The 25,680-nt window shown below is 41.0% G+C and overlaps 1 protein-coding gene across 13 annotated transcripts in view; it reads left to right on the forward strand.

Annotated features, from left to right (window-relative positions):
• Positions 1–25,680, forward strand: part of LOC132870557 (NACHT, LRR and PYD domains-containing protein 3-like) — a 102,739-nt gene that overhangs the window by 13,322 nt on the left and 63,737 nt on the right. For all 13 annotated transcript variants that reach the window (XR_009651134.1, XR_009651135.1, XR_009651128.1 and 10 more), the window contains exons 5-6: positions 1,808–1,861; positions 2,101–3,921. Coding sequence is in view for 5 of the 13 variants with exons in the window: in XM_060904239.1 (XP_060760222.1) it covers positions 1,808–1,861; positions 2,101–3,921 (1,875 nt within the window). In the remaining 8 variants the exon portion in view is untranslated. The remainder of the gene's footprint in view (positions 1–1,807; positions 1,862–2,100; positions 3,922–25,680) is intronic.

The raw sequence follows: 25,680 nt of genomic DNA on the forward strand, positions 1-25,680 counted from the left end.
TAGATACAGCAATCTCAAAGTGGTTGCCCAAAAAACTGCTCAAAACGGGTCCGAGGTTAGTTGCAAAAATATTTTTTATGACGAAACTAAGGAATTGGGAGCTAAAATTTGGGACTTTTCCTATTGGGAAGTGTGTGAACCTCCTGGAATTTTTTCAGCCAAATCTGAGATGGTCAAGTGGGAGCAATCGGAGATTTGACATGGAATGACCCAACTCTGACAATATCATTTTCAGTGACTAATAAAATGGTTTTGAAAGTTCCTAGTTTTTAAATATTTTTGATTATGGTCATTTTCTTAAGAGATTTCATTTACAACATGTCTCTGACAGCTCAAAATGCATCTCTGGACATTTAAAGACTGCAGAGTATCCAGGGGACTCTGGCAGCCCCCCGGACCCCTGGCCTGACTGGGTTGAACCCCCCCCCATTTTCTTGGATCCACCCCAAATACGTCTGTGTCGATGTAGAAATGCTGGTCAGCTAAATATTAAATTGTATATCTCAATTGTTATCCCATTATTGTCTACAGCCAGTTTTGGGTTAAACCCGCCCACTCGGCACATTGTTTACATTTTGACTTGTGATGGAATGCAGTGTATCCTTGGAGGGGAGTCACATATCGAGACTCGACGTCTGTCATGCAGTTAATGTTAACGGTAATCATTAAAATTATAAATATATGAGTTTATACACATTTGTTTTTGTCCAGTTGCAGGAACTGTGACTCATTATCAGATGAATATAGATTCACTTATTATAACTTATAGTGCAATGCCACATAAAAATACTGTGATAAATTATTTCATATATTTTTTCAAAATATCTGAAAAATCTTTTGAACTCTGAACCTCCTTAATATAAAGGGGATATCACAGGCTTATATATATATATATATATATATATATATATATATATATATATATATATATATATATATATATTAATTATATAAAATGTAAGAGAGCAGTTCCTTTCAAAGAAAAGAAGGATAAAGGGGAAGATAGAACATATAAAAACCTGAATCAGGTTCAGTACCTGATCTCACTACACCCTGTTCCAGAAGCTTTAGGATTAGATCAATACTCAGAATGTTCAGAAATTGAATAATGAATCAAAAAGTAATTTGACTAAACAAAACTTATATTTTTGATGTTTACAAGATCAAGTTATTGTAACTGTGACTTGATTTTGTAAACAAAAATATATAAAGTTTTGCATTGTCAAATTTCTTTTTGATTCATTACTATATGGCAGTTCTGTTAAATGTTTAGTATTGATTCTCATCACTTCAGACTATTTTGCTGTTTACAATAAATTGGAAATTCCTCCCCAAATGTCTTAACTGTGTCTCAGATAAACCCAGTTTTCCATTTTTCTCGGCTTTGGTTCACGGTGAAGGGCTTCAGCCTTTTTAATTATATACCCTCCTATTCTCCGCCTCGGACCCTTTTATTCCCCTAAACTCTGAAACTGCTGATGTCTGGCCGGCTTTCTTAAAAATACACATCTGCTTTAGGATCCATTTAAAACACACGATCTGTTCATTCTGCGCGATGAGGTGATGTTCTGTTCCATCCCTAATGACCTTATAAGAAGGAAAAACGAGAAAAACTCAAATTAAAACCGGGGCAGATATTTTTTTCTCCAGTTCAGTCAATATGTTTGTCATGTTGTATTGAGCACTGTGCTCTCGAAATGTTACTGCACTCAAAGAATAACTGCAGTAAAATTAGGGCTAAAGTTTAGATTGTAGTCTTAAAGGGATTAAAGTTCTTGTCTTTAACAGAAACTATTTTTGTTCCCAGTGTTTTACAGAAGGCAGGAGACAGAAGAGAAAAGATCTTCATCACAGATACAGGGTAAGATCAAACCCAACACCATGACTGACACTGACGCTCTGGTATTATAAACCTCTCTGCTGTTATTATCTACACAGGATTAGATTATAGAAAACATACAGTCAAATCAGATAAATCCATCATGTTAGCATCATAAAGATCGGTTATCTGTGGAAACCAGTCAGAAAAAATGCGATGTTAAACTGTAATAATTGGAGCCCAGGTCTCACCACGTCTTCTTATTTCACCCCGTCACACAGACACGCCCCAGAATCTCCTGCTGTAAAGGAATTCCAGAAAAAGTTCAGATTAAATCTGAAGGAGAAGTTTCAGTGTTTAAATGGAGTGGTGATAAAGCAGGAAAACCGAGTGCTCCTGAATGAGATCTACACCGAGCTCTACATCACAGAGGGAGACAGTGGAGACGTCAATAAAGAACATGAGGTGAGACGGATCGAGGCAGCGTCCAGGAGAAAAACAACAGAGGAAACACCAATCAAATGCAGCGACATCTTTAAGCCCTTATCTGAAGAAGACGAACCCATCAGAACTGTAGTGACAAAGGGCGTGGCTGGTATCGGAAAAACAGTCTCTGTACAGAAGTTCATTGTGGACTGGGCTGAAGGGAAAGCAAATCAGGACGTCCCCCTCATATTTCCACTTCCTTTCAGAGAGCTGAATCTGATAAAGGACCAAAAACTGAGTCTGATGGAGCTCCTTCATGTCTGTTTTAAGGAAACAAAAGAAACCGAAATGTCCAGGTTGGAAAAGGTTCTGTTCATTTTTGATGGATTGGATGAGTGTCGTTTCCCTCTGGATTTCCAGAACACAGTGAGAGTGTGTGATGTAACTGAATCAGCATCAGTGTGTGTGCTGCTGATAAACCTGATCAAAGGGGATCTGCTTCCCTCTGCTCTCATCTGGATCACCTCCCGACCAGCAGCAGCTGATCAAATCCCCTCTGAGTACGTCCATCGAGTCACAGAGGTACGAGGGTTCAGTAACCCCCAGAAGGAGGAGTACTTCAGGAAGAGGGTCAGTGATCAGAGCCTGGCCGAGAACATCATCACACACCTGAAGTCATTAAGAAGCCTCTACATCATGTGTCACATCCCAGTCTTCTGCTGGATTTCAGCTGCTGTTCTCGAGAGAATGTTGGGTGAAGCAGAGAGTGGAGAGATCCCCAAGACTCTGACTCAAATGTACACACACTTCCTCATCATTCAGACAAACGTCATCAGAGAAAAATACTCAAAGAAGCAGGAGCGTGATAAAGAAATGCTGCTGAAACTGGGAAAACTAGCTTTTGAGCAGCTGAAGAAAGGCAACCTGATCTTCTATGAGGAAGACCTGCGAGGGTGTGGCATTGATGTGACAGAAGCAGCAGTGTACTCAGGTGTGTGTACGCAGATCTTCAGAGAGGAGCCTGGGCTTCACCAGAGTAAAGTGTACTGCTTTGTTCATCTGAGCATTCAGGAACATCTCGCAGCTCTGTATGTGCATCTGACCTTCATGAAGGAAAAGAGAAATGTTCTTGATCAGGATAATTCCTCTACAAGAAAAATGTATAAAAAAATAAGAAATGTTCTTGATCAGATTTGGTCCTTTCAGACAATTTCAGATGTACACAGCAGTGCTGTAGATCAGACCTTAAAAAGTCAGACTGGACATCTGGATCTGTTCCTCCGCTTTCTTCTGGGTCTCTCACTGGAGTCCAATCAGAAACTCTTACATGCCTTAGTAACACAGACAGGAAGTAGCTTCCAGAGCAAAAAGGAAGCAGTTCAGTACATTAAGAAGATGATCAGTAGAGATCTTCCTGCAGAAAAATCCATCAATCTGTTCCACTGTCTGAATGAACTGGGTGATGATTCTCTCGTGGAGGAAATCCAACGCTACCTGAAATCTGGGAAACGAAGTAAACTCTCTCCTTCACAGTGGTCTGCTCTGGCGTTTGTGTTACTGACTTCAGCACAGGAGCTGGAGGAGTTTGACCTGAGGAAATATACCAGTACAGAGAAGATAACACATGAGGTTCTTGTGAAGGTGATGCCTGTGATTGCAGCATCCAGAAAAGCAGTGTAAGTAAAGCTGAATATAACTCTTCTATTGTTAGAAAGAGAGAAACTGAAAGCACTTTGACAGAAACTCACTTTGGGACAGAGGAGGGCAAAATCCACAACTCCATTAGTTGAGTGAAAGTATAGATTCAAAGATTTTTATTGTCAAGTCACTGTGTGTCCAGGACATATAGGAGAATCGAAATGCCGTTTCTCTCTCACCTTGTAAAATCAGATAAAAATATTTATTTAAAAAAAAAAGAAAAAAACAAAATTTATTTATTTATAAAATATAGATAATATCAGTAAAATACATTCTAAAATCAAACAATGTACAAAATAGCAGTAGTGCAAATATAATACAATAACCGTAATGGAGAAGGTGCTTAGAAGAGTCACATTTGACCAAGATCCTCCCAGAGATGTTCACAAGTCATTTTTTCCAAGTCAAGTCTCAAGTCTTTGTACTCGAGTCCAAGTCAATGCCAAGTCAAGTCTCGAGTCTTTTGTCCCAAGTCAAGTCTCAAATGACTGAAATTAACGTTCTCTCATTAGATGCTATCTGAGATAATACTGCATTTCTGTATGTTTTGGATTGAAAGCATTTACTGTACTTTATCATCTATTCGGCTATTATACACAATATCAAAACTGATCAGAGCATGGTAACCTAGGAGGGCTATTTCAATGTGTAATGTGAAGAAACATGAAAGCTTTGTTTGAACTTGATAAATATATTTTGAAAAAAATACCACAGGATACGTTAACAAATGTATTATGTTGTGTCGCCTTTTCATTCTTAAGGTCTAACATGGTCCTGTCTGTCCAAATGTCCACAGTCACAGCCACAGTGCCTGTCTTTTCTAGTTTTGATTCGATAGAGGCCTGTTTCTCTGATGTTCGATCACTCAGACGTCTTGTAACTGTGCATCGACTTACTGGTTTATATCTCTCCTCTGTCACTGACAAAAATTTCCTGAAGTTGGGGTGTTCAATCAAAGACAGGGGCAAATTGCATCCATTGACAAGGTCATTGACTATTGATTCAGTGATGATCCTCTGTCTAGGATGACCCTGGTGGTATACTCGCCCACCTCTCGTCTGAACCAAGAAAGACTCAATGCTGCTCTGTCCCTCTTCACTGGTCCCTGTCTTTGCTTTGCTGAATTCTGCAAACCTGAAGATGAACATATAAATCCATTTATATGGATGATAAAGCTAATATTGTTGCTTATAGACAAAATACTACATGTGGATGTACCTTCAAAATTAAAAACCCTGCTGTTATTTTATATTAACTGCATTGCTGCAATATTTTTTATACCATATTGCATTTTTGCAGTAAAATCCAGTCGGCTATTTTGTATACATTCAGTTTGTCCAAAATATGACATTTACTCCAGAGCAATATTAGGCTAACAGTAATAATGCAGTGGAATAGGCCAACAGTATGTTTGCAAAGCTCAAAATTCGCGGTGGTCCGGTCGCCCGAGGCGACTTAATTTGTCATTTGGCGGGTAATTCCTGTCACTAGGCAGCCCGGCTGGCTAGTTGAAAATAAAAAATATATATGAAGTGAAGATTCAGACTAGGGCTGTGCGATATATCGAATATACTCGATATAGCTCCAAAAATTCTGTGTGAGATACATAAAATTATTATATCATAACTAGAGTATTTTATGGTCATCTGCCGACTTGCGTTTGTTTCGTGTTTGTTTAAAACCTTTTCCGGTGGTTTTCTCCCTGTCCCTGCAGTAACATGAGAGGCTGCCGAAGGGTAAAAAAAACAATAACGTCACACACTCGCCAACCAATCCCGGGCGACATCTCGGTGCTGAAAGGAACTTGCGGGAAGATTTTCTAGTTTCGGTCAGTGTTGCCAGATTGGGCGGTTTTGAATTCTACTTTGTGGGCAAAAAATGGCTTGGGCTGGTTGACAAAAATTGGGCGGGTTTTTATCAGATGTTTATATAGTTTCACTCCCACTAGAAAGCAGAGATGGGAGAGAATGTAAACGCCTAAGCCAAATGATGTTCTTGAATATGCGAAGGAAATCAGGAAAAACAGCTCTCTTTGGTCAACTGAGGCAAGTCAGAGACCGAGTTTACCCAGGAGCCCTTAGGTATTTTAAACAACCAAAATCAAGCATTGGCCTAAATTAATCATTAACAATAAACATTAATCTCATTAAGTATTATTTAAACAAAAAAAATTCGATGTAACTGTAAGACTAATATGAATGTGTGTAATGTAGTGCAGAAACTGAACTCAAACTAATAAATAAGAATGACGCAATCCATTCTCCATTTTCTCTCCTCATGCTACAGTCAGCCATGCATCGCAGCCTAACTTTTTTTTTAAATTGAAGTATATAAAACAGGTACAATCTAACAAATCCACAAAAATCAGGATAACAGATGAAGAAAATACATGGACGTAGACAAAAATAAATTAAGCAGAATAACTAGGGCTATAAAATTAATAAAACAAACAGGATAAATAAAAAGATAAATAAAAGACAAATAAAAAAATAAATAACCTCAGCAATGCAGATGTTAGATATGCATCGTAGCCTAACATAGCCTACAGAATATTATGCGTGTGTGCCACCTACTGGTGCATGTAGGATTCAGAACCCAGCAGATGATTGCAGAGTTATAATCTGATTGAACCACACGGAGCCGAGTACCAGACAGCAGATTCTTCACCTCCAGCACTGACGAGCTCATGGTGCCATTTGTTCGATTTACAAATAGTATACTGGACTTTAGCTGCATATTTTTACTTTACAAGACAGGCATCAAGTACATTTTACATTTTGGGGGGTTTTGAACATATTTTGGGCTGGAAAACGTCAGCAGTGTCTGGCAACACTGGTTTCGGTTTACAGCGCTGACTCAGTTCGTGCAGTCGCTGGTGCTGCATTGGCTACCATGTTAGCTCAGTCAATTTCAGCGACAAATTAAAAATGGAAGCGGACGAATTGGTTCCTAAAAGAACTAGTAAGGGGTCAGTCATCTGGCATTTTTTTGGATATCGCGAGGAGGACGTGGAACAGCAAATGCCAGTTTGTAAAGTGTGCAAAAAAAAAAACAGTATCAAAATACTCGGGTCTTGAAATAAATGCACATTAGTCATGAACAATGGTAACTACTCTCTTTTGTGTTATTTTTGACAGAAGTAAAATTCATACATGAACAAATTTTGGCGAGTTGATTTTCTGTTTGGCGAGTTACTTTGGAAGGGAACTAGTCCGGCTGGCTGGTGAAACAATATATGAATTTCGAGCCCTGGTTTGTGATAGATGTTCTGAAATAAATACGTTTTAATATTTTTTCTGAATAAACACTTGGGGAGCTGAATGTAGTTTTACCAGATCATAACAGTAGCCTATTCTGAAACCGCAATTAATGCATAAGATTAACGTTAGACTACATCCATGAACTACATCCATATAGCCTACTCTGCCACTATCTGGTAACAGGTAGCAGAGTATAATAGTAGGCTCAAACGTGGTGAGATGTTAATCAAATAAAACCCTAACGTCGGGCGGGTAACGATAAATCTATAATTTGCATGTAATCTGTGGTTCGATTAGTTTGCTAGCGGTAACGTTATCTGTCCATACATGCTAAATTTTCGTTTCACCTAACCAAGTAACTGACCTATCCTTGTGTGTTCTGAGGTGCCTGATAAAGTTGGATGTAGTTGAGCTGGCATCATTTATCCTGATGCCACACACTTTGCAAGCGGCCGCTCGCTTGTTAGCTGTCTGTGTGAAGGCTTTATATCCAAATGTGATAACAAATGGCACAGTTCCAGGTGAACTTGCCATCACCACGGTCAGTGTTGATTTGAAATCTGTGGCTGCACGCATGTGTTACGTTGCGCGTAACAACCTATCAAGGAAGGGAAATATTCAATCTGCCTCTGATTTTCCCATAAGGCTAGGCAACACGTTGGAAAAACTGAAATAATGAAATAAATACTTCTGTGAAATGAACGTTGTTCACGAGTCACAACACGTAAGTCCAAGTCAAGTCTCAATTCGCTGAGGGCAAGTCTAAAGTCAAGTTTCAAGTCTTTGTTTGTGCGACTTAAGTGTAACTCAAGTTCGAGTCTCAGACTCGAGTCCCCATCTCTGGATCCTCCTGGTCAAATGTGACTCCAATCCAAGTGAAAGTTGTTCAGTGGAATTTTTACTGGAGTATTTGCTTTTAACCCTCTGGGGTCAGAGGGTATTTTATGCCACTCGAGTGATTTTGGCGTGCTCTGATTTTGTTGTCAATTTCAACAAATCCTAGCAGTATTTTCAAAGTCATATGACTTTTTTCTTTTTTAATCCCCCACTGGCCGAAAGGCCCAAAGGGGAATTATGTTGTGGTGATGTCCATCCTTCTGTCCTCCAGGGAAGCTTCTGAAATCAACTCCCCTCACAATTTGTGGAAGGATTTCATGAAACTCGACAAGAGGCACTGTTATATGTCAGTAATACGCATGTTGTAATTTTGTTAAATTCGGTCACATTTTACCAGAGTTACGGCCCTTGATTAACAAAATTATACTTTTCACAATTTTATGAGAATGTGTTTTCCTTCGGACATCAACTCCTCTCACAATTTGTGGAGGAATTTCAGGAAATTTGGCAAAAGGTCTTATGTGTCGGTAGTACGCATATTGTTATTTTGTTAAATTTGGTCGTATTTTACCAGAGTTGTGGCTCTTGATTAACAACCTTGTACTTTGACAATTTCATGAAGGTGTGTTTTCCTTCTGACACCAACTCCTCTCACAATATTTGGAGGAATTTCACCAAATTTGACAAAAGGCTTTGTTATATGACAGTTATATGCATATTGAAATTTCGTTTAATTTGGACAAATTTTACCCTTGATTATTAACAGACTTGTACTTTGGCAATTTAATCAAGATGTGCTTGCTTTCTGAAATCAACTTCCCTCACAATTATTATCTCCCGCTGGCCGAAAGGCCCGAAGGGGGATTATGTCGTAGCGATGTCCGTCCGTCCGTCCATCCCAGGAAGGGTACTGACCTTCTGAAATCAACTCCTCTCGCAATTTCTGGAGGAATTTTACAAAACTTGGCAGGATTCTTTGTTCTCTGTCGGTAATACGCATATTGCAATTTTGTTCAATTCAGTCGCATTTTACCAGAGTTATGGCCAAGTTGCCAGCGGGGGATATTGTGCTCTCGGAGCACTCGTTTGTTTTCAGCACAATCTCAGCTACAATAATATCTCTGTAGTCTGTATGTCATGATTGTGCTTTTAAAAATATAACAGATAAATGATGTTGTAAAAAGCAGTTTTAGAACTGTGTTGGAATGTGTGTAAAAACATGACCAATCCCATTGTGTCGAACCTTTTTGGTCACTTGAGGTGATTCTGTTCAGTCTGAGGAATGGATCAAACACACAAACTTAAATCTGCTCCATTGATTTGGACAATTAACTGGCCATCAAAAAATGTATGCCCTGTTGCTTTGGGATAAAGGGTTGGCAGTGGGAGGGGTATTCAATGAGAAGGGTAAAAATTCCATTCCATTCAATGAGAAGATTGAAAACTCCTCCCACTGCCAACTCTTAATCCCATCAGGTCAAGTCCCAATGGGTAAGGTCATGTTTTTCACACATTCCAACACAGTTCTAAAACTGATTTTTACAACATCTTCATTTATCTGGTGTTTGACTTTATTTTGGTATTTGACTCGATTCAGTGTGTCTTGAAATTAACTATTTTACTCAGTTCAGAACCACAGTCAACTCTGTTACACAATTACTCTGTAATTTTACTTCAACTCCAAATTTTACTCTCTAAACTCAAAATACAGTAAAATTAACTATTTTTGAGGAAAATACTTTTAACTCTGGAAAAAACTGCTCAGTCATGTCAGGCCTTTCAATGACAATTTGGGCTCCATCCTGTATTTCTGAATTTGGGCCTTTTCCGTCGTGATGCAGGGTAATTTGGGTTTTTCTGCACGCGCAGAGTGCTGTTTTCCCAGGGCTCTGTGTTTAAACCTGCTGCTGATTTTTTAGCTACAAAGTTATGAATTAATAAAGAAATCTATGAATTATTTTTACCTTTATTGCAAAATGTCTACAGCATTAATCCCTCTTGATGTACATGACAAAAATAATTAGAATACAGTTAGTTAGGATTTAAAAGAGGTGTTGGGGCCTGAGGAGAGCCTGGAGGAAAGCAGCCTGGGAATGAAAACGCAAGTTCTGCACTGTTGCCATCAGAGAGACAAACCTGTAGCAGACTCGTGACACAAAAGGTTTTTCAGTCACATCACAAGAATCGGCAGCGCAATTCACAGCATGTAGTCAGGTTAAAGATCTTAGTTTAAATGAAAGGCCAGTGTTGAAGACGATCATCAACAAGAGGACCAAGCGCCAAGTCACTGATTCCACCCACACTTACACAACTGTGTGGATTTAAGATGCAAGCTGTGTCTTTAGGCACAGTTGTGTCCTGAATAGCTCTCTCTTATTCAGTCTTTTACGTGATTTAAATCATATGACACTAGGTATCAGAGAGATATTGCAGTTGAGGTCAGATAATGTGGGATATCGGGCTATTTTTAGGTTTTTAAATGATACAGGAATTATTATTAGAATTTAGCACAATAGGGTCGTAAACATTCTGGTTCACACTCCAGTCCAGAAGGTGGCGGTAATGCACCTAAAAGCTGTTTGCCAACCATCATAAAATAATATAAAAGAAGAAAGAAGATTTCCCGAATGTGGAAATCCTGCTCTGGTCATTGGTACACGAGTTGCTCCTCCACGAAATCATGGCATGCCGATCGCCGTTGATGGAGAATTCATGCTCTGCGCGAGGCTTACGGCGAGTTCGACAAACCCGGAACAACATGGGAATTGTTAGGGTCCAACCCAGTCTGAACGGTCAATCGGTCAACTTCTCGGGACCCCCGCCCTCGTACCACCCAGACGTCTGGGACGGAACACCGCAAAAAAACAGAGAACCAGAGATCGGTTTCAATGCTGTTTATTCACAGTCTTCTCACCAAAGATGAAATATTACAAACACCTTTTATAAAAAATTATAATCTCTCTAAACGGCTATTGTGTCTGTCAAATGTGTGTGTGTGTGTGTGTGTGTGTTTGTAAATCATAACATAATGACATATTTCTGATCATATGACATGATAGCAAGGTACAAACAGATTTTAAAGGTCATTGCTACGTACACCCCTTCAGGTCAGGGCACTATGTACTTAAGATGGAATTTTTAAACACAGATAATATATCTAGTCTACGAAGTCTAGTCAAAGAACATCAGAAATTAATGCCAATTTAAACAGGAATAGTTTAAAGAATCTAAAAGCTAAAAGATGAAAAGGCAAATTACATCTTGATTTCATCAATATGTAGTAAGACAATCATAAGCAAAATAACAAATAAGAATATGCCTTTAACAATGTTAAACAAATATGTTTACGTCTAGCAAAGTAGGTCAGCACTTCTCTGTGACTGGAGGAAGGTCACAAGCCTAGGATTCAGGATTAAACTCATAAAGTCTTAACATTAGAATCATAAAGTCTTAACAACCCTAAATTATATTCTGTAATTATAAAACTCACTTAAATCATGGCTTTAAATCTAACTTTTAATTCCCAATACACATTGGCTATGCAGCTTAGTCACAGCTATGTTATTATGAACAGAACCGGTGACAAAGGGCAGCCCTGCCGGAGTCCAACATGCACTGGGAACAGGTCTGACTTACTGTCGGCAATGTGAACCAGACTCCTGCTCCGTTCGTACAGGGACCGGACAGCCCTTAGCAAAGAGCCCCGAACCCCATACTCCCAAAGCACCCCCCACAGAATACCACAAGGTACACGGTCGAATGCCTTCTCCAGATCCACAAAGCACATGTGGACTGGTTGGGCAAACTCCCATGAACCCTCGAGCACCCTATGAAGGGTATCGAGCTGGTCCAGTGTTCCGCGGCCAGGACGAAAACCACGTTGTTCCCCCTGGATCCGAGGTTTGACTATTGGTCGAATTCTCCTCTCCAGTACCCTGGAGTAAACCTTCCCTGGGAGGCTGAGAAGTGTGATTCCCCTATAGTTGGAGCACACTCTCCAGTCCCCTTTCTTAAAAAGAGGGACCACCACCCCAGTCTGCCACTCCAGAGGCACTGTCCCCGACTGCCACACGATGTTGCAGAGGCGTGTCAACCAAGACAGCCCCACAACATCCAGAGACTTGAGATTAGTGATGCGCAGGTCGGCTTTTTTATTAACACCCGCCCCAACCCGACCCGTGCGGACTTCCAACCCGCCCCGCCCAACCCGCAAAAATGTGTTCGGATTGTGACCCAAATCCGACCTGACCCGAGGGGGACAGGGCGGGGGGGGGGGGGGGGGGGTATTAATTTGTAACACTAATCAAAACAATAAGGGTATGCGCTGAATTCACGTTTTTAGGGAAACATTGTGTATCAAACAGCAACAAAGAAACCAAAAGATGGATTTTACACCGTTCTTTGTTGAAGGATTGTGAAACATTGGATGAAAGACATCGCTCTCTTGCGCACACAGACACAAAATCCCTTGTATCGCAAAACACTAGTTTTCAACAGTAACTGACTCAAACGATTTAAACATCAGATCTGACAAATTTAACTTCTGTAGGTCTTTTCACGCAATTTTGCCCATTTAATAACTGTGGTATTTCGCCAAACTAGGTTATCCTACAAATTGAAAACAACAAAACTGAAAAAAAATACTGGCCGATTGTAGGCTATTTATGACAACTGTTTGGAAGCACTATGGAGAAAGAGAATGGCATCCACCGTCCCTGGGTTTAGCCTATTTCGGCACGCTTCCAACACGCGACCTGCCGAACTGAACGCACGCTCGCTTGAAGCGCTGGTTGCAGGAACTCAAAGCACCGCTCTTGCCAGTATCGACATTAGAGGGAAATCGTGACAATGAGCCCCCCAAAAGCCAAGGACGTCTTCATTACATTCATCAAGGCTGAAGTGTGACTGCATATAATGCTGTACTTCATCTGGCTCTATAAGATCCGGCATGTCTTCCCATTCCAGGAACATCCTGCGCCTTTTCAGTAAATGTTCTGTCAAAATGAACAAGAGGCTACATAATTAATATCTCCGTTTCAAAAGGAAAAAAATATTACAGAACACAGAATACAGAATAAAATGTGAGAAGGAAACCCAAGGTAGACATCTAATACCTCCGTTTATCCAGACTGAGAACAGTACGTGTGAGAGCTTTGAGTGCAAGATACTGCAGGTCTGCACTTGTAGCAGTCATAGATTGTTGCATGCAATTTAGAACATCTATAATGCAAAATGTTTATTGCACCTATATCTCATAAAATTCCCAACTGAGAAATGTATGAGAGAAATTTTCGCTATTTCTGACCCGCCCCGCCCGCACCCGCACTATTTAGAAAAATTAATACCCAAATCCGCCCAACTCGCGGGTCAACCCACAGATATCCGCGGGTTATGGGTCGATCTGCTCAGGGCGGATCTCATCCACCCCCGGTGCCTTGCCACTGAAGAGCTTGCAAACCACCTCAGTGACTTCGGCTTGGGTAATGGATGAGTCCACCTCTGAGTCATCAGCCTCAGTCTCCTCAATGGAAGACATGACGGTGGGATTGAGGAGATCCTCAAAGTATTCCTTCCACCGCCCGACAATGTCCCCAGTCGAGGTCAACAGCTCCCCACCCGCACTGTAAACAGTGTTGGCAGAGTACTGCTTCCCCCTCCTGAGGCACCGGACGGTTTTCCAGAATTTCTTTGAGGCCGACCAATAGTCCTTCTCCATGGCCTCCCCGAACTCCTCCCAGTTCCGAGTTTTTGCCTCCGCAACTGCCCGAGCTGCAGCACGCCTGGCCTGCCGATACCCGTCAGCTGCCTCAGGAGTCCTGGAGGTCAACATGGCCCGATAGGACTCCTTCAGCTTGACAGCATCCCTTACTTCTGGTGTCCACCACCGGGTTCGGGGATTGCCGCCACGACAGGCACCGGAGACCTTGCGGCCACGGCTCTGAACAGCTGCGTCTGCAATGGAGGTAGAGAACATGGTCCACTCAGACTCAATGTCCCCCGCCTCCCTCAGAAGCTGGGAAAAGCTCTCCCGGAGGTGGGAGTTAAAGACCCCCCCCCGACAGAGTGCTCCGTCAGACGTTCCCAGCAGACCCTCAACATACGTTTGAGCCTGCCGGGTCTGTCCGGCTTCCTCCTCTGCCAGCGGATCCAACTTACCACCAGGTGGTGATCAGTTGACAGCTCAGTCCCTCTCTTCACCCGAGTGTCCAATACATAGGGCCAGAGATCAGATGAAACGACAACAAAGTCAATCATCGACCTCCGACCTAAGGTGTCCTGGTGCCACGTGCACTTATGGACACCCCTAAGCTTGAACATGGTGTTCGTTATGGACAAACCGTGACTAGCACAGAAGTCCAATAACAAAACACCACTCAGGTTCAGATCGGGGAGGCCGTTCCTCCCAACCACGCCCCTCCAGGTGTCACTGTTGTCGCCCACGTGAGCATTGAAGTCCCCCAGTAGAACAATGGAGTCCCCAGTCTAAGCACCTCTCAGTACCTCTCCCAGGGACTCCAAGAAGGCCGGATACTCTATACTGCTATTCGGCCTGTAGGCACAAACAGCAGCAAGAGCCCTCTCCCCAATCCGAAGGCGCAGAGAGGCGACCCTCTCGTTCACTGGGGTAAACTCCAACACATGGCGGCTGAGCTGGGGAGCTATAAGAAAGCCCAGTTAGCACATATATATATATATATATATATATATATATATATATATATATATATATATATATAAAAGTGCTGTCAAAAATGTTGCGTTATTAACACCTTAACTTGACTCAATTTTAACGGCGATAATTTTTTTTATCGCGAGATTAACGCTCTGTGACATGATGTAGGTTTTTCATAAGCTTTTGAAACTGCCAGGAACTTGGAACAGAAAACCGATATCAGCTAGACTGTAATGCCACGCCCCGCACAGCCAGAGTCCTTTGCCCCCCCCCCCCCCCCCCAAAGAACCAGCGCAGGTAGGGCGCGCTAGTAGAGATGGGATTTATGGCTCTTTGATGGGATCCGCATCTTTGTGATCCGTTCTTTGAAAAGAGCCGTTCAAAAGACTGGCTCATTTGGCTCTTTTTAAATATTTATTCAGTTTTAAGAAGACAGCATCTAAAGAAGCCAGATCCCTCTAAACTGTAAACTCAATGCTATCCCAGAAATCCTTCCTGTAATATGCAAATTTGGCCGCCTCTGATTGGACAGCGCGACGCATCAACAGGCAGAAAGTGTAAAAGTACAAAATGTGTTAAGTGAGCTGAAACAGTAAAGATCAGATTCAATGCAATATTTATCAACGAACAACTTAAAGTTAATATAATAGTGTACTTTATATTATAATCAAGCATGTCAAGCCTACCGTCACTGTGAGTTGTAGACTAACTCAAGCAGTAGATCACTTCACTTTTGCTAGCACCGGTGCTCGGCTGAGGTTTCACTTTGCAGTGGCTGTGTTAAGACGTGTTATGCTTTGCAATAAAAATAACATTGGTACAAAACAAGCCCATTCACTTTATGCTGATAAGAGAATTACAATGGTTTTTCATGTGACAAAAATGTGCGATTAAATTGCGATTAATCACGAGTTAACTATGACAGTTGCGACATTAATCGCAATTAAATATTTTAATCGCTTGACAGCACTAATATATATGTACATATATATATATATATATATATATATATATATATGTACATATATATATATATATATATATATATATATATATATATATATATATGTACATATATATATATATATATATATATATATATATATGTACATATATATATATATATATATATATATATATATATATATGTACATATATATATATATATATATATAAATAAAATAAACAATTGCATGAGTTCACCTTTGGTTACATCTGAAAAAAAAAATAATACAATCAAATGATGTATGAGGTCCCAAATAATCATAAAATCATTGAAGTTTAGTAGGCAAAATAGTAAAAATAGTAAAGGGGAGCAAGTTATATACTGACGTACTAATTAAAGTAGTGTAATGATGGTAAGGCCAAGAAAGAGCCCCGTATCTTTTCATACTTCTCTGGGTTCCTCCTCACACTGAATAAGATTTTTTCAGGTGTGCTGTAGGATGTTAATTCATTTAACCATTGTCTCTGCGATGGAGGAAACTCCGATTTCCAATTCTGCAAAATAAATTTTTTACCAGCTGTACCCGCAAGTAATATGAAATATTTTTTAGTAAAGCTTACATCTAGAGTTTGTACCTGTATATCTCCCAGAATCCATATCCTCGGGTCAGGGGGAATCTTGACATTTGTAGTTTTTGAAGCTATATTAATGATGTATTTCCAATAGGTTTCCAAGCTAGGACATGTCCAAAGCATATGAAGCAAGTCCCCCTCACAGGTTCTATATCTCTGACAATTTGGAGAGGAGTTGTGGTGTATTTTGTGCAGTCTATATGGAGTATATAAGTTCTATTAAATATATTAAACTGTATTTGTCTGTGTTTTGTTGAGATTAGTACTAATTGAGAGATTTCAAGGATATTACACCAGTCATTATCGTCGTATCTTATGTTAAGATCTGATTCCCATTTCTTCTTTGTATTAATCTTATTATATATCGTAAGGTTATTACAACCCCGATTCCAAAAAAGTTGGGACGAAGTACAAATTGTAAATAAAAACAGAATGCAATGATGTGGAAGTTTCAAAATTCCATATTTTATTCAGAATAGAACATAGATGACATATCAAATGTTTAAACTGAGAAAATGTATCATTTAAAGAGAAAAATTTGGTGATTTTAAATTTCATGACAACACCAAATCTCAAAAACGTTGGGACAAGGCCATGTTTCCCACTGTGAGACATCCCCTTTTCTCTTTACAACAGTCTGTAAACGTCTGGGGACTGAGGAGACAAGTTGCTCAAGTTTAGGGATAGGAATGTTAACCCATTCTTGTCTAATGTAGGATTCTAGTTGCTCAACTGTCTTAGGTCTTTTTTGTCGTATCTTCCGTTTTATGATGCGCCAAATGTTTTCTATGGGTGAAAGATCTGGACTGCAGGCTGGCCAGTTCAGTACCCGGACCCTTCTTCTACGCAGCCATGATGCTGTAATTGATGCAGTATGTGGTTTGGCATTGTCATGTTGGAAAATGCAATGTCTTCCCTGAAAGAGACGTCGTCTGGATGGGAGCATATGTTGCTCTAGAACAGAGGTGTCAAACATACGGCCCGCGGGCCAGATCCAGCCTGCCAGATGGTTTAATCTGGCCCCAGACTTGTAGAGAAAAAATTTCTAAGGATGTCAAAAAAAAGTAAATCTCTAGCCCATTCCTGTGACGACTTATGAATTTTTAAAGAAATAACCGAAATGCTTAATTCACCCACTAGGGGCAGCCAAAAAAAGCAGCACTGACATTTGTCCCCATGTAGCCAGCACCATACTGAGCGAAACTGAGCTGCAAGGTGATAGCATCTAAAATTGGGAAGATTTAACCCTCCTTTAGAGTATGCAGCCTGAAGAGTTGATAGTTTGACTCTGGGGGATTTACCTTTCCAAAGAAAACTACATAAAGATTTATTTAGGTCATCAAAGAAAAATTTGGGTACTTTAAATGGGATGCATTGGAAAGATATAAGAATTTGGGGGGGATGCACATCTTAATTAGATTAGCTCTGCCAATTAGTGATAACGGAAGGTCCCTCCAGTTTTGTAAATCTATTTTAACTTGGTCTAAGAGACTGACAATTTTCTTTAAAGGTTTTATCTACAGAAGTTTGAATTTCTATGCCCAAGTATTTAAGTCCACTGGAGCACCATTGCAAAAGTTTGGTTAAGTTCTTGATATAGTTGTCCTATATGTTTAAGGGCAGGACCTCACTTTTCATAAGGTTTAGTTTATAGCCAGAAGCTGCACTGTACTGTTGGAAATATTGTAGGGGGGGGGGGAAGAGTTTGCAGGGTCAGACACAAAAGCTAATAGGTCATCTGCATACAAAACCAGTTTATGCTCACTCGTCCCAAATCTAATACCAGTAATTGTGTTAGAGCGAATAGCAATAGCCAGAGGTTCTATGGCTATGAAGAACAACAATGGAGAGCAGGGGCGGACCCCCCTGGATTGTGAGAAGATATCCAATAAGACCCCATTTGTTAAAATTTTTTGCCTTAGGCCCCGGTCACACCGCCCGAACTTTGCTGGAGCGTTCCTTGAACGGTAGGGAGGGGGGGGGCCGAATTTCGACAACGCTCGTCACCGCGCACAAAATGGGAAAAAAATCGAAAACACGGGCGTTGGCTTAGCGGTGCACCGCTGAAGCCGGCGTTGCTTTAGCGTTGGTTTAGCGGTAGCGAGCGGTAGCGAGCGTTGGTATAGCGGCGTTCTGCGCATGTGGGCTTTGGCTCGGCGGGGGTATAAAGTTGGTTTAGCGGCACCGCTTGTGACTACGGAGCTGAACGGATCGTTTTGATACAAGTTCTGATAGATTTTTGATAGAAGCTCCACCATCAGCTTGTCATACAGTCCATGTTCAGGCCTTCTCAGTATCCACTGTCTGACCCACACAACTCTGTCTCTCCTTCTTCTCTCTCTTCTTTTTTTCTTTTCTAGTTAAAATTCTTATTACTGTTCTGTTGTCTGTATAGCTTTTCCCCTTTTTTCACTGTTGTTTAGTTGATCTTATCATATTTTTATCTATAAAAACGTTTGTTATTAATATTATTTATATTACTTTATACTTTATCATTCATATTACTTTATTTTTTGTTTATTGTTTGCTGTCAGTCAGATTATTTCTATTTTCATTATGTTTTTGCTGTCTTTTCCTTAATGTTATTATTATTTGCTATTATATTATCTTTATCATTATTTAATCATCATTTAATATTTACTATTAATATATACAACATTTTACTTTATAATTGTTATCCATAGGTACTAGTCATACTTTTTGAAATCAAATTTTATAATCAAATTCCAGTTTAGTCTATACAATGCATTTTCATTGTCTACTAGTCTAGTCAATTTAAGTCAATTTATTATTATTATTATTATTATTATTATTATTTTATTATTGTGGTTGTTAATTATTATTATTATTATTATTATTATTATTATTATTTTCACCATTTACATAGTACAGTGAGTCAATATTAAGTCAAATCATAACGTTGCCATTGCTGTTTTACGTGTTTTAATGGGACCACAATGGAAATAAGTGCTTGCGCTTTCTTGTGTAATCCTGATTTTAATGTATTTTGTACTTCATTTTACATTATGATCGAATAAAATCAAATCAAAAAATCTGTCAACAGCTTGTTGCAATCTGAGGAGGTTCTGATTCTGCTGCTGGACTAGTGCACCAATCATAGCAAGTCTCTCAGCATCCATGGTGATACAGTTTTACTGTAACTTTGAGCAAATTCGATATAGATGAGGTCTGAACTCAATGGTAGCTCGATTCCAAATGAGCTCCTGGTCCATTTCTCCCCGTATTTATAGCCAAATTCTGGTCCCGCTCCGACACCTCTATACCAACGCCAAACCAAAGTTCATCGCCGCCATGGATAGCTGCTTCAACGCCCGACACCGTTCCAGCAACCCCGTGTCCGCTCGTAAAATGCTTACAACCGCTCCACCGAAGTTTGTGCAACGTTTAATCGCCGCCCGGGCAACGCTGGCGAAGCAGCGGTGGTCCAGCGTTCAAGATTTCTGCGTTGGCCTAGCGGACCCAAGCGTCCACGAACTTGCGTCTAGCGGTGCCAAACTTTGACTGGGCCTTGGTGGAGCGGGGGTGAACTTTGCCGGGGCGGAAAATTGCCCCCTCCTCACCGCTCGCAATATTTTGTGCAGCTCAAAACTTTCGGAGCGGTAGGAGGGCCCCTCGAGAAACATCAGCGGTGGCCGAGCGTATACGGCGTTGCTTTAACGGGGGCCAACTTTTGTTAAACAGTGGTGAACGGTTACGAGCGGTGATGAATTTTTTTCACTGCTCCAGGAACGCTCCAGCAAAGTTCGGGCGGTGTGACCGGGGCCTTAGGGCCGTTGAACAGTGTTTTAATGTAGTAAATAAATTTAGTTCCAAAATTCATTGCTTCAGCAGTTTGAAAGAGAAAGCTGGGTTCGATCCTGTCGAACGCCTTTTCCGCGTCCATGGACAGTATTAGCATGGGGTCGTTTTGTGAGTGGGCTGATTCAATTATATGAAAAAGCCCACACACATTGTCCGATCCATATCGATTTTTAACAAAGCCTGTCTGATCAGCATTAACAATTTTTGGGATTATACATTCCAATCTTAATGCAATTAACTTTGATAAAATTTTATAGTCCAAATTCAGAAGACTGAGAGGACGATAAGAAGTACATTTTTGGCAAACCTTTCCCGGTTTTGGTAGCAAAATTATCGTAGCCAATTTCAAAGAGTTAGGGAGAGTTTTATTAGTCAGTGCTTTGTTGATCATGTTTGTTAAAGGGGTTATGAGCTTATCAGAAAAGGTTTTAAAGAATTAAATTGGAAAGCCATCTGGCGGCAGCACGGTGGTGTAGTGGTTAGCGCTGTCGCCTCACAGCAAGAAGGTCCGGGTTCAAGCCCCGTGGCCGGCGAGGGCCTTTCTGTGTGGAGTTTGCATGTTCTCCCTGTGTCCGCGTGGGTTTCCTCCGGGTGCTCCGGTTTCCCCCACAGTCCAAAGACATGCAGGTTAGGTTAATTGGTGACTCTAAATTGACCGTACCGGCTAGTGGCAGCGTGTCCGCCTCTCGATCGGGAGATCGTGAGTTCTATTCACGGTCGGGTCATACCAAAGACCATCATAAAAATGGTACCTACTATCATCTGGCAAGGCACGCTGCAATACAGATGCAAGTGGGGAGTTAAACTCTTGTGGTTACCAGAGGACTAGCCCCCCACTGTAACCCTAGCTATGTAATAGGCGAGAGGCCGAGGGCTATGGAAACGGAGATCGGCGCCGCCCGATGTGCTACATGGCATGGGAAGGACTTTAACTTTTTTTTAACTAAATTGACCGTAGGTGTGAATGTGAGTGTGAATGGTTGTCCGTGTCTATGTGTCAGCCCTGTGATGACCTGGTGACTTGTCCAGGGTGTACCCCGCCTTTCACCTGTAGTCAGCTGGGATGTGCTCCGGCTTGCCTGCGACCCTGTGGAACAGGATAGAGCGGTTGGAGATAATGAGATGAGATGAGAAGCCATCTGGCCCAGGGGCTTTATTATTTTGTAGGGATTTCATAACATCAAGAACCTCCTTTTCAGATATATTAGCATCCAGGCAGTTTTTTTCAACAGGGTCTAATTTAGGCAGGGTTAATGAACTTAATGTTGTTGCTTTGGTGTTCTCAATCCCATGTTCTGTCTGATATAGTGTCTCATGGAATAATTGAAATTCACGATTGATATCATGTGGATTAAAAATGGATCTTCCATCATCTGTGATAATAGAATGTATAGTTTTTTTGTTTTCTTCCCTTTTAATTTGCCAAGCTAGTAGCTTGCTGGTTTTGTCGCCAAATTTGTAGTCATGATAGCTGGTCCTAGCTAAATCAGCTTCGCCTTATTAGTACATAAGTTATTATATTGAATTCGTTTTAAAGACAAGGTATTGAGCACCACTTCACTTTTAGTGTGAGCATGATCACGCTCCAGGTCTCTTATTTCATTTTCCAAATTCGCAAGAGTTTTCTTTCTTCCTCTGATCTTGTAAGAGCTATACGATAGGATCTGGCCTCTCATATACGCTTTTAAGGCCTCCCATATAAAAGCATGAGATGAGGAATTAATATTCGTTTCCATAAATACATCAATGTGAGCGCTCATAAATCTAATAAATTCAGGGTCCTTCAGCATATAGGATTTAAACCTCCAGGTAAAGGCTTTCGATTGTGTAGCATCAAACTCCCAGGTTATTTTTAGCGGAGCACCATACCCAAGAAAAAATGGTAAACCCATCGAGTCGATTTTTTGTGGTTTGTCCGTGTGTGTACTTGTACATGCATCACCGGTCATACACACCGCCTAGTGGCCAGTGTTAGTAGTTACCAGTCATACACACCGCCTAGTGGCCAGTGTTAGCAATTACCAGTCATACACACCGCCTAGTGGCCAGTGTTAGTAATTACCAGTCATACACACCACCTAGTGGCCAGTGCTAGCCAGTAAAGAAATAAAACAAAAGAGACTGGCTATGATATAAGAAAATTCAACAACCCAGAAACAGATGGGAGCTCCGGTTTTAGGTAGTGCCTAAATCTATATATTATAGGATTATGACCGGACAACGTAGCTGATAAATAAGAGCAATCAGTGACCCTGGCGGCCATATTATAGGGTATTAAAAACATGTCAATTCTGGAATACGATTTGTGAACATTTGAAAAGAATGAAAAGTCTTTAGCTTTTGGGTTAAGTTACCGCCAAATATCACACAGTCCCAAATCCCTCATCCCCCTGAGCAGAGTTGAAGCAGCTTTAGAGCGATTAAGAGATCTTGGCGTGGATCGATCTAAATTGGGGTCCAATATCAAATTGAAGTCACCACCAACCAAACAGTGCCCCTCAGCAGTTGCAAGTTTTAATACAAGGTCATTAAAAAAAAAAAAAAGCAGGATCGTCGTGGTTGGGGCATATATTAACAAGTGTAACCCTATTGGAGTTCAATTCACCCTTAACTAAGACAAATCTTCCATTACTATCTTTTTCTATTGATGTTAATTTGAAGTTCAATTTTTTTTAATAAGGATGGCAACCCCCCTAGCTTTTGTGTTAAATGAGTGGTAGACGTGTCCCATCCAATCTCTCCTTAGTTTGATATGCTCTGCATCGGAAAAGTGAGTTTCTTGAATAAATGAAAGATCAATGGACAGTCTCTAAGTACGTCAAAATTTTCCTCCTCTTAATTGGAGAATTGATTCCCCTGACATTCAAAGAAATTAAGTTTAGTTGGCCAATAGTTTTCAAAAAGTCTGCCACTGCGGAAGGTGATGCAAACCACCTGATGTTGCCCTCATGCGTAATCTGTAGTTTGGCTGGATGATGCAGGGAATAAGCAATTCCTCTTGCCCGAAGGCTCTTTTTAACATCCTTAAAGGTGTCTTTAAGGCATTGCAGACTGGGGCTGCAGTCTAGGAAGATGTAAACCCTGCTGTTATCATAATGAATCTCTCCCTTTTGTCTGGCGAGGCGCATTATTTTCTCCTTGTTCTTAAAGTTGAGGAGCTTTGCAATCATGGGTCTCAGCCTCGGCATGTCCCCTCTGCTGGGGGGGGGGGGGGTTCCCAGGCGGTGAGCTCTTTTGCAGGTAATGGGGGTAGGAAAGTTTTCGATACCGAGGATTTCTGGTATGACTCGCTCCAAAAACCCCGCAGCAGTGCGGCCTTCAGCCTCCTCGGGGAGCCCGAGTATGCGGATGTTGTTTCACCGGCTCCTGTTCTCCAAGTCGTCCACTTTATCTTTGAGGGACTGTACCTCCTTCTCCAGTTTCCCAATATGCGTGGTGGCATCTTTAATGTTATCCTCATTTGCTGATATGCATCCCTCCATTTCTTCGACTTGGTCCGCTAGTGTTGACACCACCATTTCAATCTTAGAGAGTGAGGACTGGATGGAAGTTGTTTTAGCATCAATCTGTCTTGATATCTCTTCCTTACTTTCCTGAATGGCTGCCATCACTGCATCAAGGGTAGGGCTTTCACCTTTAGGAGAGCCGGTCGCCATTCTGGTTGTGTGCGCGGGTCTGGCTGTTCGCTTAGACAGCGGTGTAATATCCTGAAGACCCCTTAAGTTCTACTGTGCCATACGCCACAACAAAGAGTCAATTACTTTCTAGGGTTTTAGTATCATGGTTTTGAAAAGTTTAACGGAAAATAAAAGCAACTGTTGAGGTACGCCTGTGGACCTCACGCTTGCATGTCCACCCTCGCTGGCTGCAAACCGGAAGTCCCCTCACATGCTAATTATTCTTTTGTTGTTCTCATGTCTGGACATCTTTTATAAATTGTAACTTTGTTGACCTCCTCACAGCTTTTATTCTTTTTCATGCTGAAGCTCTTTGATGGATTTATTTGTCTCTGAAACAAAAACCTCTGTCTAAAATTTCGGTGTCCTTTTCTGGGAGAGGTCTTTACCCCCCACACACAGGGAAAGTCAGACAGGGAGAGACAACACAGAGTGTAAGGAGAACATCATGTCCAGTCTGTAAATCACTGGCACCAGGAACAAATAAGGAGCACCTGGCAACACACACAAATACACACATGCACTGTTAGCCAGTGAGCTCATCCTGAGTTGCTCCATAAAACCCCTTCAGCACTGGGCTGTGATCATTTCAGTCGCTCAGTAATTAGAGAACAAATCAGATGTCTGATCTGTTCCAGTAAATATGACTCTGCCTGCTTCATCTAAACCTGACTTTTGAAACTCTTTTCCTTTCTCCTCTTATAAATATTTTAGATCAGACTCTTATTTCCCGAGTTGGTGATCAGATTTTGTTTCGTGTTTATCCCATGTGTCAGTGATGACGTGTGCAACAGAAAACTCAAATCCGAACAGCTCGAACTGTGAATTACTGTTACAGCGTTTAAAGTCAAACAAAATCCAAAAATAAATGTCATTTGTTGATCATGGAAACTGCCCTGATGTGCCCCTCCCCCTGCAGGTTTCAATTAAAAATACTTTCGAACAAAAATTTATCCATTTTAAAAGTTATGATATTGCTAAAAATAGGCTTCCCTGGATGCAGCGCTGAAACCGGATATCTGCCTGGGACGCCACCAGAACACTCGAACGTTGTTTCCCTTCAGTACACAACAACAAAGCAACAAATAAAAGCTTCCAATTCTAAAAAAAAAAAATCCCCAGGTGCCAATGCTCGCTCTCTCTCTTTAAGTGATCGTTTCTCCCCAGAATCACTTTTACATAAAAGAAATAATTAAAATTTATTTTTTTCGCAGCCCTGTTTCCATGAAATCCTGCGCTCTGATTGGCTGGCGAGCAGGTCCGTATCCTACGACCTCTGGCGACTCGCTCGTTCACAACAACAAAAAACAGTCGCAATTTTTGTCAACATTTATTTTCACATTTCTCAGGAGAATAGCATTAATTTTACAACATGGATAGCGATAACTACAGTCTTCACAGCGAAAGTGAGTTTTTCTACCCTGAGGAAGAAAAAATAAAACATTTCAGGAGAAAGTTAAAAACCTGTAACTGTTGCTAACGCCGAGCAAAAACATGGCTGAATCCTGAATGACTCAATTTTGTATAAATAGGGGACTACATAGGCAGCAAAATGTAGTTTTTTCCTGCCATGGAAGTGCACTTGTATACCGAGGAGGAAGCCATTTGCATTACAGCCGTGAATGAGGATTCAAAATGGCGGCTCGCCTCAGCTCGGTTTTCCCTTTCGGGCGCTCTCGTTTTCTGTTAGAATTTGGTAAAGATCAGCCTGGCGAGCCTGGCAGCAAGTTGTCTACACTTCTGTTTCACACGGATTAACCGTAGTGGGCTTAAAAGGAGCCCCCACGGCGCGGCATGTCCATCCCCACTCCCGCCAAATTTACATCGGATTCCGCTAATTAGATCTACCCAAGTAGGAATTGTGTGATCTCTAAATTCCCACATACCATT

This window comes from Neoarius graeffei, chromosome 22 (genome assembly GCF_027579695.1).
Source record: "Neoarius graeffei isolate fNeoGra1 chromosome 22, fNeoGra1.pri, whole genome shotgun sequence".
Lineage (NCBI taxonomy): Eukaryota > Metazoa > Chordata > Actinopteri > Siluriformes > Ariidae > Neoarius > Neoarius graeffei.